A 13843-nucleotide genomic window follows, 5' to 3' on the forward strand; every position below is an offset into this window, starting at 1 on the left:
GCTCGCCGATGAGCAGTAGCGGAGGAAGAAACGCAGGAACGGGAAAGCTTCTGCCGCGTGGCAGTCTCTGAGGAGTTTAAAACATCTGGTAAACTGAAGGATGCTTCAGGCGTTAAAAACAGACGAAAAGCGAGACACGAGATATGCTTCTAATGGCCTGGTCATGATGGTAGCTATAAATAACGCACAACAGTGACAACCCCCTACAAAACCCCACCCATTTAGAACAAAAATTGTACGTTGATGCCACCCTTGGGACAGAATCGCTCGAAATGGGCGGCAGAGGCGTGGAATTCCACGCGTAACTATCCGGGCTCCCTGCCCGCGCACCATTCCCCCGTCCTTCTCTCCAGTGGGGTGGTGGGAGGTCAGCGAAAGGTGTCACAAGTATTTCGGGGAGCGTTCCGGGGCAGCTGTTGCGGGTGCAGCTGCCTCCCTCAGCCACCTGAGCCATGGAGGATCCCCCCCGCGCCGTGCGGGGACTCCCTGGCGCCGAGCCTGCAGCTCGGGGGTCAGCCCGGGCTACGACGCAGCCGTCACCGCCCTGCGCCCCGCTGCCCCGCCCCGCCCAGCCCAGCCCAGCCCAGCCCAGCCCGGTGCCACCCGCAGGCCCAGAGCCCAACGCCCCCGACCGAGCCCGGCCCCGCGCTCCGCCCCTTCCGCCGGAGCGGGGCCGGCGCGGGCGGCTCCTTCCTCCCCGCGGCGGAGGCGCAGCCGGGCGGGCGTTAGCTCATCGCGGCGGCGGCGGCTGCTCGCGGCCCTTTCTTCCCCCCTCCCCGCTTCGGGGCCGCCCGCCCGCCGCTCCCCGCCGGTTGGAAGCGCTCCCCGGCAGGACCCCATGGCCCTCTGCAACGGCGACACCAAGGTCAGTGCCGCCGCGCTCCCACTGCTGTGGCCCGCCCCGGGACGCTGCCCGCCGCCCGCCCGGGCCTACGGGCGCTTTGTGCCGCTGCTGCTGGGCCCGGCCTTGGGCACATGGTGCGGCGGGGCCTGGCCTTCTCCTCCGGCCGCTACTCGGGGGCTGCGGGCGGCCCTGCGGAAGCAGGCCGGGGAGCGGGGCGGGCGGGCGGCCGCGAAGGCCGTTGCTACCCGTCCCCTACGCCGGCAGTTGGCAACGTCCCCTGTGCCCCGCGCCCCTCTGCCCGTCGGTTCGCCACGGCGGTTGCTCTGGGAAAATTAATGTCACAATGGGATTTCTTTTGAATGTTGGTTTGTGCGGTGGCCGAGGCTGCCCCTGGCCGGGTCTGCTCGGTGCCATGCACAGCCCGCGGGGCGATACCGAAACGGGGCTCCGTATGGTCAGCGCCTTTCCTAGCAGCGAGCCGCGCTGTTTGGGCGTCACGTCCCAAGCAGAATGGTTGGTCGTTCGGGCAACCTGAGGGAAAAGTTGGTTTGTTTAATTGCTGCAGGAGCCGGCAGGCAGCCCGTGCTAGCCCTTGTGCAGGGTCCGTGACCTCCAGGGTCACGCCACTCTCCTGGTGTCACCCCGTCTCTGGCTTGCAGCGACAGTAGCGAAACAGATGTGTGTCAGCATAGATCTTGTATGTTGGGGTGACATAATGACTCGTGTGCCTGTATGAAGTTGAAGCTTTTTCTTGTAAATGCAACTTCTGAACCAAAATCCTGCAAGTTGCCTCAAGCTGCTTCTGTAGTAGGATGAAAGCCTTGTTCTAGACTTTTTATCTACCTTAGAAGGAAAAGCGACTGAGGATTTTTATTAAGTGCCTGGTTGGTACCCAGTTAAGTTTCCTGATGTGCTTTTCCCGGGCCATTGACACAATCTCCTTCCCTGGCCCGGGCTGCTCTGGAGGGCTCCTCTTCCCTGGGGTGGTCGCATCCAGAGCGAGCCATGTGATGCAAAGCTCATCTTCCAAGAGCTGTGCTCTCGCAGGAAGTGGGTAATGAGAGCAGCTTCCGCAGGGGGCTGGGTCCCAGCGGCCATTGGCAATCTGCATGTGACTTCTGTAAATTAAAGTTTGCCTGGGATAACGGGTTGGGGGCTCTTGTGTCAGTCTCGGGGATTGCCTGAGCTTGACGGAGTTACTTTCCTGTTACACTTTCAAAAAATGTGAGTGTTCTACCTGCTTAATTTTAATACCACAGGGAAACAATTAAACTCTTGTAAAACCTGTGCTGACTTGAAAGTGCTAGATCAAGGCTCCTGGTGTGGGCATGTCCTAAGTTATTAATGTGGGTGAAAGCTGAGGGCTCGGACAGAGGGGCTGCTGCTGCAGACCAGGCTCTGCCAGGTGCTTCTTGGTACTCCAGAATATGACTGTTCAGTATGTTAGTGTGGTTTATAAATTGCATTAATGAAAATCCCATGAGCATGTGGGTGTGTGAAATGCTGAAAAATTCCCCAGTTCTGCAGAAGTGGGCTGTTAGGAACCTGCAAGCTTAGTTTAAAGTGCTAGGTAGGTACACCAAGGAAGAAAATATGTGGTGTCTTCAGCTGGTAATGCAAACCTGATGGCAGGTCTCCCCACCACAGCTCATTCTGGAACTCATATTTTTATATGTGTATATATATTTTTTCTTTTCTTTTTTTTTTTTTTTTTTTTGGGGGGGGGTGGGACACAAAAAGCAGCGATAGAAGTTTTTTTTCTTCCAGTGTTACCAAGTGGTAGAGCTGAAACAATGGGCCAAGGCTGACCCTTGCTGCAGTGATACAGTTCAGGTGACACTCAGGACCTCTGTTCCAGGTCTTGGATCCGTGAAACGATGGGCAGTCGGCAGTCTGGAGGTGCACTGTTTTGATAGTGTAATTGCTTTATTTGTTTCATCAATTGTAGAGAACACTAAGAATCCTTCATGTATGGCGTGGTTTTCAGGGTGACTTGTGATTTAAATTAGATGAATATAGGGTTTTCCCCCCCTTTTTCTCTGGGCATGCGCAAGTTCCGTTCTGGTTTTAGTCCAACTCTCAGGAGTCAGAATGTGGTGCCTCTGCTGTGCCCCAGCACCCTGAACTGCCTTGGACAGCGGTCAAACCAGCTTCAAGAGTTTTTCACAAATAGCAAGTTCTCTAGATTTTCGTGAGACCAGGAGAAGACAAGGAACTCCAGTTATACCCTTACTGAAGGAAGGGGGGAAAAAGAGCTTTTATTAGAAACTGGAGAATCCCCACTAGGAAGAGGTGCTGGCTCCGTCAGCTCTGTCCTGGCAGGAGCTGGGCTGCCTGGTGTCCTCTTCATCTTTCTCCTGGCATGTGTATGGTACACAAACACATGAGCTAAGCTTGCCATGTTGGCCTGCACATTAACAGCATCTGCTCCTTTTTTTGATTTTTATTAAAAAGAAGTTTCCCTTGTTAAATTTGGGTTAAAAATCTCTAGCCTTGGAAACTGTGCCTATAAATAAATAAAGCCAGATCCTGTACTGACTTACTGCCTTTCTCCTTCTTTTCTGTGTGATTTATGGTAGCGTTTCTGTTGGGCTCTCTTCAGAGCTGAACCTCCTTACAGTTCTATGTTAGCTTAAAAGTGAAGTGCAAAAACTCTGGCACAGTCTGTGTGGTGATAGTGCCTCAGTTAACTCCCAGGATGGGGCTTGCTTGGATGTGCGTTGGGGACATGCTGCAAGGTTGGCTGCAGCGAGCAGTGACTGAGAGAAAATTATTTTAATGATTTTCCCGTAGTTTAAGCCCACATCTGAGGGAGCAGCGAGTTTATTAGGCCACCAATTTAATTTTTTTTTTTCATTTTGGTGAGGTGCACATTGCCTTGCTCATGTTATGTATTCCCCATACGGAGATCTGTGTTGCTCAATTGATGCAGTGCTTTCACTTGACCTTAGCTTAAAATGCCCATAGCATCATGTGAAGAAAAACATCCTAAGCTATGATTAGCTATGGTTCTATGATTTTTGAGATTTTGGGAGAGCACTAATGGACTCCCAGCAAAACTTGTGCAGTAAGATATTACTTGAAACCTTAAACAGCCATCTTTCAAGGCCACATAAATGACTAAGGAATTATTCTTATGTTGATGCAGTTACCTGTGAGAGAGTTCTTCTGATCATTGTGCAGCAAGGTGGGCTCAGTGAAGGGAGCCAAGTGCTCATATCCCAGGGACTGCCGCATGGAGGCTTGTCCGGTTCATTATTGTGATGAAGTGGGCTGTATCAGTGTCCTGCTTTTGCTGAGGAGAGCTAAGGAAGGTGCAGGTTCATTTGAGTTACAGACCTACTTATGCTGCCTTATGCAACATTTCTTAGATTGCTCCCAATGTAACTTTGAGCTCTTGCTGTTTTCACACGCATCTCCGCAAGAGCTGTGCTTGGCCCCACTAACTGCACATGATTGCTCGAAGCAAAAGCAGCTCACTGCCTTCAGGGTAGGGCTCTGAAAATGAGATTTATTTACTAGCTACAGATGCAAATGGTTGGACGTCGGTCCAGCTGAGCTGATGCCAACAATAACTTGGGTTTAGTCTTTTTTACTGTAAAACGTAAAAACTCCCTTTGCAGAGTTGTACTACTTTCTTCTTACTCATTCTGCAGGTTTTTAGGGGTGGTCTGCAGATTGGGAAGTGCTGGGGCATCATGTATCGGCAACACTGCTGGCAAGTGGGACCCATCTGTGCAAGGGCTGGCTATGCACCTGTGCCGTGCCCATGGTTTATATCCCATGCTGGTCTCTTGCAGGTGGAAGTGGACAATCTCAGACATGAAGCCAAGAGGGCTGCAGAGCTCTGACCCTTCATGGTACAAGCTACAGCACATGCCCTGAAACAATTAAAGACTTGTAATAAGCAGTAGCACTGCAAGGAATAGTGTTTGCTGCAAGATGGGGTCAGGAAAGAAAGAATAAGGTCATTAAAGAGTAAGGGGTCTTAGAAATTCCTAGGTGGAAATGCCCAGAATTACTCTACAAGTGATTCCCTCCCTCCCACTGGAAGGGGAAGCAGAAGGGAGGGTGAGCTCTTTCCACCTGACCAAGGGTTTGAAGGGGCATTTGCTGCTGAAGTCTGCTCTCCTCCAACACGTGCCCTTTTTGTTATGTAACTGAAGAGTAAAAAGTCATTAAGAGCTCCCCATTGGGCACACTCAGCTACAAACCGAAAGAAAGAAATTAAGTAACTGACTCTAACCTGGATTTAGGCTTTTGAGGGATTTCATGCTACTTTTTCTGCTTATGTCATTTGATTTAGATAAAACCTCTTCCAGCTAGAGTGAACTTTGAAGGTTTCCAGCGTGCTTGCCTTCCTTCACTAATTTGAAGACGGTTATTGGAGATATCTCTTTGTAATTGAGGAAGAAAGCTCAAAGGCCTTTGCTATGTATTTGTTGGAGAGACTGTGTCCCAGCAGGATGATGCTCTCCTCCAGACCAGCCTATGGTTGATGTGGGCATGATTATTGACCCACATGGAAATACCATGGCATGCTGAAGGCTGTTCCAGCTTCCTTTGTAATGGTGGGAACCTCCTGTGAGCCCTGGGTCGAAGGATTGATGTGTTGCCTGGTACAAACATGCAGAGCAACTCCAACATGCAATAATTAAAACTTGAAAATATCGTAAGGTTCAGGATGTGTTTTGAGGCAGTGTTTGCCAAAGTAAAACCCTTCCCGGTTTTTCCTTCTTCAAACTGCATTGTCAGGGAAACAGTGTAAGCTTTAACTTAAATGAAAAACGCCCCTAAGGTAAGCAATTTCTTTAAGCAGCAGAATTTTTTCTGCATGAATTTATTGGTGTCTTACAGTATGGTTGTGTTCACATTCTTCCTTGAAGATCTTCTGATAAAGACACTTCTATGGAATACATGGAATACCTGCCTCTTTCCTTTTTTTTTTTTTTTTTTTTTTTTTTTTTTTTTTTTTTTTTTGGAATAAACTTGTCCTTTCATTTTCTAGCCCTCTTTCAGATTTAGCTGGGGTTGGCCAACCAATTCAAATGTGATGGGGTCAAAGAGAACCATTGCTTTTTTCCAATGTGCAATCTGCTTGAATGTTTCATTCAGAAGATGGTTGGGGATTGGTTTTTTTGTTTTTTGGGGTTTTTTTTTAAGTCATTTAAAGACATTTGTTCTCAATTTCTCCTTTTTATTCTCTCCAGGAGGTAATGTGAAGTGAAAATTCAGCGTATGAGGCAGTGTGATGGGCAAAAGCATTTTTCTTCTGCTTTTGCACTGTCCTGTTTTGCTCGAGAAAAAGGCACATGCTCTTAGTTATCATGGGGTGTGCTGGGTTTTATATGGAACTGTAAAATGGAAAAAGCTGGAGTGGCTGTAGTGGTGAACAGGGCGCATGACTTCTTATTTATGGAAAGCTCTGCCCTCATTAGCTTCTTAGCATTTTTCTTCCCTAATTTGTACCCTATTTGTTTTGGGGAATGCGGCTGTCATGTTTGTATGGCTGATTGGGAGGGATGTGCTGTGTTGATATATGGCCCCTTTATCTTGCCACGCACCTATTGGTCCTTTATAAAACTTGAGGTTTTTTGCATGAAGAAGTTTCTTGGTTAGTCTTTCCCATTTTCCTCAGAAGTTAACATATAGGCCACCCTGGCAAGCTTTGCAGATGTTAGTTAAGAGATCTTTTTTAAAGTCTGTGGTCTGCAATGTGTCACCGTAAAGCACTGATGTGAGTGATGTTCACAGCTGGAGAATGTTGGAGGAGAGCTCAAGGATGGGCAGCACCACTACGAGGGAGCCGTCGTCATACTCGATGCTGGAGCACAGTATGGAAAAGTCATAGATCGTCGTGTGCGTGAGCTGTTCGTCCAGTCTGAGATCTTCCCTTTGGAAACACCAGCCTTTGCAATCAGAGAACAAGGGTTTCGGTAGGTTGTTTCCTGCAATGCCTCTGCCTGTGCTTTCTGCTGCTTCTCTCCTTTTGGTCTAACAGGATGTATGGATATCTACAGCAGTGGTAATTGCCTGGGGTTTTATGAGCAATAGCTTTCATTATAATGATGTTAATGATTGCATCTTCAACTTATCCACAGAAACACCCAAGCTTTGCTGCGGACATTTGTGCGGCAAAATAAATCTTTTTGCTTCTTAATGCCTTAATGTCATTTTAATAATTTCGATTTGTAAGTATAATTCAAGAGGTTGCATTTTAAAAATGGATCTGCAAAAAATTATATGATCTTGCTGTTTTTACCTGTTAAGCAAGGGTAGCTATTAATCAAGAAAGCAAGTCTTGTGAGTTTCTAAAAATTGGTTTAGTTTAATTAAAAAAAAAAAGTCACTAACTTGGGTACTGAAGATATTGTGGTAAATCATAATCATGCCAAACGGTTTCTGGGAAGCAACCAAAAAACCTAACTGAAACTACCCCTTGTTGTTTGCAGCAAGAGAACGTCTTACAATCATTTAGTACTTTGTACATTTTCATTTTCTTGCTTTATTAGGATTACCAGGGTATACATCTCCTCTCAGATGGGCGAAAAATAAATACCCTGAAGGGTACAATCATGCAAAAACTTTTACTTTTCAGTTTGGTACAAAACTCAGAAATACGATGCATGTGTGCTGCTTAGTTGTGCTGACAACAGATAAGACAGCGCTTTGCTGAGAATTGCATTTTTCTTAATCACTGATAATTAATGAGCCAGTGCACAGTATATTTTAGTAAGTCAAATAGAAACTTATTGATCTGTTCTGAAAATACAGAGAACAGAAACCCCAGGAACTGCTGGGTCTGTCAGGTAGCTGTTGTGTGAAGAATTTATCTTTCAGAAATGTCCTGAATAATACTTGTCAGATCTTGTTTCTATTCTCCAACAATCAGGTCTTTAAAAAGATGGACATACCTAATTGCTGTTTTAAAACGAATACCTGCAACTCCTCTGTGTTGGGTATGAGGTGTGGGTCTTAGTACTAATGATGTTCAGTCTGAGATCTGTGCTGTGTTGATGCAGGTTTGTAGTGGGAAGACATTTTTTCTCCCTTTCTTTTCACAGTTGAATGTTCTTCAAAGTCTCATGATTAGACTTGTTGGACTTGTCATTCCAAATAATTGCTTTCTAAAATGTGGCAAAACCTCTTAATTCAAAAGGTCACTTCTCAAGGTTAAATAGTGGCTTCAGGTTATCAGTTACCCAGATTGGTCAGTAAGCTTTGTGTCTACAGTCTCAGTCAGTTGTTTGCATTCAGGAAAGCTCAACAAATACTGGCATCAGCCACTGGATATCTTTATTCAGGGACTGCCATAAAAATCAGTCTGTGGTTTTACTGCAAGATTTTTATATAAATTCCATGTGTCATGGGAATAATCAGGTTTCCATATTGCAGGCCTATGCATTGAATGGCCAAGAGCTGTGCTTTAGTCTGTGCTAAGGTTTGAGACAAGCGGCAAGATTGAACATTTTGCTAAATTGTATTTATATGTTGTGTTTAAAAAGCCAGCTCCTCAATTTTCATAGTTTCAGAACAATCTCTAGTGACAAATTTCATCTAAATGTGACATAAATGTTAGGAGTTTCCACAAGTTCCTTCCACAAGGGCTGAAGAGGTGTCACAGTCACGGGCTCTGTTGATATAAGCCTGAATTCTGGCACTGTCTGAGCTCTGGCGTGAATCCTGAGATTGGGGTGTCAATGCATGCATTTTACTGTTGGTATTTTTACATGGTTCCTGATGTGCCTTTAATCCATTGCAAATAGGCTTTCCAAAGCTAGATCAGATTGCTTTGGAAGTGGTTTAAGGTAAACCAGAAAAAGTTATATTCATGCCAAGGCAAGAAAGTATGTATAGAAATTAACATGGTATTGCAGTAAAACTTGCAAAATCTGCATCCCATGCTGGTTTTAATTTCTCCTGGATAAGTTGAGAAGATGCAGGTTCCTCCCTCACCCTCAGGTCATAATTTTTTTCTTTAATAGTTGGGCACATTGATAATTTCTGTATTCTGTGGGATTTAAAAATGGGTATGGATAAAAATAGATTGTTTTAAGACTTTTTTTGAACAGGACTTCTCATAAGAATGTTCAATTTTTGTGTGGTTATATTTCCTTTAATATTAAACAGCGACTGTACGTAATGGCAGTTAAGCAAAATGCTTATGTAGGGGGAGTTGTTAGAAGCAGTAATAGCCAACCAGGACGTTAAAAGCTTTCAGGCTCCTTTTCTAGCAGTGTCCAAGTGTAGGAATTCGCATGTCTCCAAACTTGAAACAGAAGTGCTTCTACATAGAAACAAAGAATGGTTTGGGCTGGAAAGGGGAACTTAAAAGCTCAATCCCAGCTTCCAACCCCTGCACAATGGGCAAGTGCACCTTCCAAGTAGACCAGGTTGCTCCAAGCCTTGTCCAGCCTGGCCTGAGAACACTGCAGGGATGGGCAGCCACAGCTTCTCTGGGCAACCTGTGCCAGCGCCTCACCACTCTCACAGTAAAGAAACTTTTGCCCTAATATCTAAATCTAAATCTCCCCCTCTGGTCAGTTTAAGCCATTCCCCCCTTGTCCTGCCCCTATAATGCTCTTGTAAAAAGTCCCTATCCACCTTTCTTCGTAGGCCCCCCTTTAGGGTACTGGAAACACTGTTATAAATCCTCCCCTGAGCCTTCTCTTCTCCAGGCTGAACAACCCCACAGCTCTTTCATCCTGCCTCCATAGGAGAGGTGCTCCAGGCCTCTGAGCATCTTTGTGGCCTCCTCTGAACTGCTCCAACAGGTCCATGTGTTGGGCAGCCCTCAGTACTGAAAGCAGTACCCTAGGTGAGCGGTCACGAGAGTGGAGTTAAGAGGGGCAGAATCATCTCCACTCAGCCTGTGGCCATGCTGCTTTTGATGCAGCCCAGCATATGTTGGTCTTCTGGGCTGCAAGCACACACTGACAGGTCAATGTTGAGCTTCTCATCAACAATGCCCCCAAGTCCTCCTCAGGGTGCTCTCAATCAATTCCCTGCCCAGCCTGTAGTTGTGCTCAGGATTGTCCCGACCAGGTCCAGGACTTTGCACTTGGCCTTGCGGATCTTCATGAGGTTTGTGCTGGCCCACCTCGAGCCTGTTCCAGGTCCCTCTGGATGGCATCCCTTCCATCCACATCTCTGTCAGCTGTATGCTTACTCCAAAAGCTCACTTGTGGATCTGACATACAAAGAAATAAATGCTGTGTCTTCCAACTCACAAACTCCTGTACTTTGGCTCTGAGGAAATGCCTCTGTCCAGCCCTCTTGCCTTCTTGCTAACGAATACCAAATTTGATGTTCCCTGTGAAATAAGCAGTACGTGAGGTCTGGTACACCTGTGTTCGATCTGGCGGAGGCCAAAATCATTGCACAACTGGCTGTGCTTCTACAGTTCACGGGTCTTGCAAATCATCATGGCTTGCAAAAGCTCTCTCTTCCCCTCGGAAATATTTAATTTTCTGTTACAGCTGAAGTATTGCCTTCAAACCATACATGTTTGCATGTGTTGGACTTTTAATTCACAACCTGTTGCTAATGCCATTCACTTTTGTAATCAGAGTGGGATTAAGGGACATTTTCTTAGCAGCTCTAGAGATTTTAGGAGTCTGGTTTTTGAGTGCAGGCTTCCCTCCAGATGGCGCAGGACATGAAAGTATCTTAATGCTAATACTTTGCGTTTGATCCTAAACCGTCTTGCTTCTCTTATAATTGAATGCTTGGCTGTGAGGAATTAAAATAGTCACTTTTTTAAGATAGGTTGTGTTTGACTTTGTTTAAACTGATTAAACGGCCCGTCTCTGGTAAGCTGCTGGTTTTGACAGCTGTAGCATAGCAAAGTTAAGCTATAATGTTAGGATATCTGTCGTTAAAAATTTTTATCAGAATACTATAGCGTCTCTAAGAGTGTTCTAAAGCAAAATAAGATATTTAAAAGTAACAACATACGTTAAATCTTTTCTTTATCTTTGTCTGCCAAGCTATCATTATATCTGGAGGACCAAACTCTGTGTATGCAGAAGATGCACCCATGTTTGACCCAGCCATATTTACAATAGGAAAAACAGTTCTTGGAATCTGCTATGGCGAATGCAGGTGCTGTTGGAAGTTATGTTTGTTTACAGCCATCTTTTTAGGCCTCGTTTCTGATATTAACTGCTACAGGACCTGTTTTTCAAATAGAAGCAGTATGCCACATGTGCAAAAGATATTTTAAAATCCCAATTGTTAAACTGAGTATACATATGTATTCTTCTCTTGGGCTTTGCCGTATCAATAGCATAAATGTTTTTTCTTTAAGTGCTGTGAATTGAGTTCCACCCTACCCTTATTGTCAGATAAATATAACCTGGAAGTCATAACTAAACCCTCATCTAGTTGGTGTTGGAAAATTCACACCCTCATGAATACAAGTGCAACTATGGAAATGTTTTTTAGCATAGTTCTTAAAACGTTCATAAACTTTAGCATAGTGCTTAGAAACACCTTCCCCTGCAACCCCAACACTTATTTAACCTTTAGGACTGAGAACTGGTGATCCTGACAGTGATCTAGTAGATCCAAGCTGTGTGAAGAAGAAACAAACTTCCAAGAAGACCAAGGGATGGATTTAGATGCGATGACTTCTGCTTTGTGCATCTTCTTGTGATTTTCCAGAGTTAAGTGAATTTTACTGAGGCTGGAAAATCTTTTAAGAAATGTTTGGTAACTTTATGAGAAATGGTGGTGATGGCACTCCCTGTTCTAAAGGGAAACGTGTTTGTAATTAAAATGTGCCTTAAAATGCCAGGCAAATTGAAAGCCCTGTTATGTAGCATCAAAGTAGGGGAGTTCCTTAAGACTGACTTTACAGAAATGAATCAAGTGTGTGTATTAACACACTACTACTTCATTATAAAAGAGATTGAAATCGGGTCAAGTGCAATCAGTATAATATCAAACTGGGTCTCTAACTGAAGCATTAAATCTCTGAAAACTAAGGTTGGAAAGTAAAACTTTAAAAGGATTTTTAAAGTTTGTCAGTTACACTTGCAAGGAGAAAAAATGTTTGAGACTTCTGAAATCTAAGATTCAGATATCCCAACTTCAAAACACAAGGTGAGGTTTTTAGAGAGAACCTGGCTGAAAATTGTATCTGTTTGCTGTGTAGTGAGTTATTATTAACCACATAAGGGTAATAAGACTTCAAGGTTTTGACTGGTTTCTTGCCAGAGCGGCAGGGTTGCCAACATTTGTGGTAAGTTTAAGGTCCTGAGTGTCCTGACTAAAGAATACGGTAACTTAGGTTTTGTTGTTTAGCAAGCGTAACTATTTTTTTGGTTTTTATCCTTTATTTTTTTTTTTTTTTTTTTTTAAATAACTGGCCATCAGTTAACGCAACTTGATTTAGCAGAGCAGACCATTTAGTAAGTGCAAAGTAGATCTACCACTATGTAATACTGCAGGTTATTTTGAGGCAAATCTTCTACCTTGTTTTTCTACCATTGTGGATTTCTGGTGCTTGTTCTGTGTGGCAGTGGTCCTGGCTATGCTGACCAAAGGCTGGCAGATGGGAATGAGCCCGGTACAGAACAATGATTAATTTTTGAAGAGAATTCTTACAGCTTTGGAAAACGATGTATTAAATGAGTATAATATGAAAAACTAGTTTGGTATGTATTGGGAGCTAGAGTTTGTCAGTCACAGGCAGACTGAGGTATAAAGTGGTACTAGATTGTGTGGTGCTTTTTCATGTAATATTCTTGTTTTGACAGATGAATGAATAAGTGTTTGGAGGTACGGTGCACAAGAAGAGTGTTAGAGAAGATGGAGTGTTCAGCATTACTCTGGATAAACACATGTTCACTGTTCAGGTGCTTACATGTTTGAAATTATCAAACAATAGTGGAAATTATCAGTCTGGAAATTAGTGTCTGGATGAGAAGAAGGTTATTTTAGAGAAAATGGTGAAATTGCAACCCATGCTTATCCTGATAATTTGTAATAAAGCTTTGTACAACTGTGTGCTAAGTGAACAAGCTAGTCCATTTAAACAAATACTAGGCATAAACTTCTCATTTGATTCTAGAAATACAGATATATTTGCTTAGATATGTTGTGGTCAACCCCTTATTTCAAAGTACAATGTCTTCTTGAGATATGGTAATGTGTACCACAACATGAAGTTTGTGTTGAGTAAGCTGTTGTCGTCTTCTGCTGTGCAGTGCATTGCTCTTGTATTGTTTTGGCAGCCATCCAATTTTGAGAGGGAATAGAGAAATCAAAACCAGGTTTTTTTTTCTACTTCCTTATAAGATTCGCTTTGTGAGGTTTTATAAAACCAGAATTAGATTGCTTGGTAGTCTTGTCAACATCTCTCAAGTTCCTTGTAATAATTCTAAACGTTCACTCATACCCAGTGTTCCAGTTTTTATTAACTTTCTCGCACTAGGACTATTGCAGAACTTTAATACCCTGCCTAAAGTCTGAGGTGCCCAAATTGTCCTGAAATACTTAGTTTTGAGCAAGAAAACTTCACTTAATTGAAAATGAAAAGCAGTACTCCCAAGTACCTGATAGCCTCTAGGTAGCTCTGCATGTTCACAGAGGGGATACTTCACTATTGGCATGTTTACAAAACACCCCACAAACTCATCTGATTTAAGATAAGTTACCTCCTGCATGAGAGATGTATAGTACAAGAATTTATGCAGCTTGCAATGGAGGCATCTCAGAGCTGGAGATTGCTGTTCTTGAGAAGGAAATCCTGCATATATTTCAGATGGGCCTGGTCAGTCAAGATGTGCTTTTACTGGGATTCCTAAGGGCTTTTCTTGAAAAGGCAGGTAATTAGGTCTTTGTTCTTTTTTTAATTGATTGTAGTTTTTAATCTTTCCTTAGGGGCCTTCAGAAGGAAGAGCTTGTGCTCCTCACTCATGGAGATAGTGTGGATAAAGTAGCTGATGGATTCAAAGTGGTTGCACAGTCTGGGAACATTATAGCAGGTATTAT

At 44.2% G+C, this 13843-nt stretch overlaps 1 protein-coding gene across 1 annotated transcript in view; it reads left to right on the forward strand.

Moving 5' to 3' along the window:
• Positions 1-648: 648 nt before the first annotated feature.
• The window catches only part of GMPS (guanine monophosphate synthase), a 31816-nt gene continuing 18621 nt past the window's right edge, over positions 649-13843 (forward strand). The window contains 6 exon segments of the mRNA XM_030494145.1: positions 649-865; positions 6599-6780; positions 10832-10942; positions 12603-12684; positions 12686-12705; positions 13733-13836. Of these exon segments, the coding sequence (XP_030350005.1) occupies positions 839-865; positions 6599-6780; positions 10832-10942; positions 12603-12684; positions 12686-12705; positions 13733-13836 (526 nt within the window). The 5' untranslated portion in view covers positions 649-838.

The sequence above is a fragment of the Strigops habroptila genome, chromosome 8, assembly GCF_004027225.2.
Source record: "Strigops habroptila isolate Jane chromosome 8, bStrHab1.2.pri, whole genome shotgun sequence".
NCBI classification, from domain to species: domain Eukaryota; kingdom Metazoa; phylum Chordata; class Aves; order Psittaciformes; family Psittacidae; genus Strigops; species Strigops habroptila.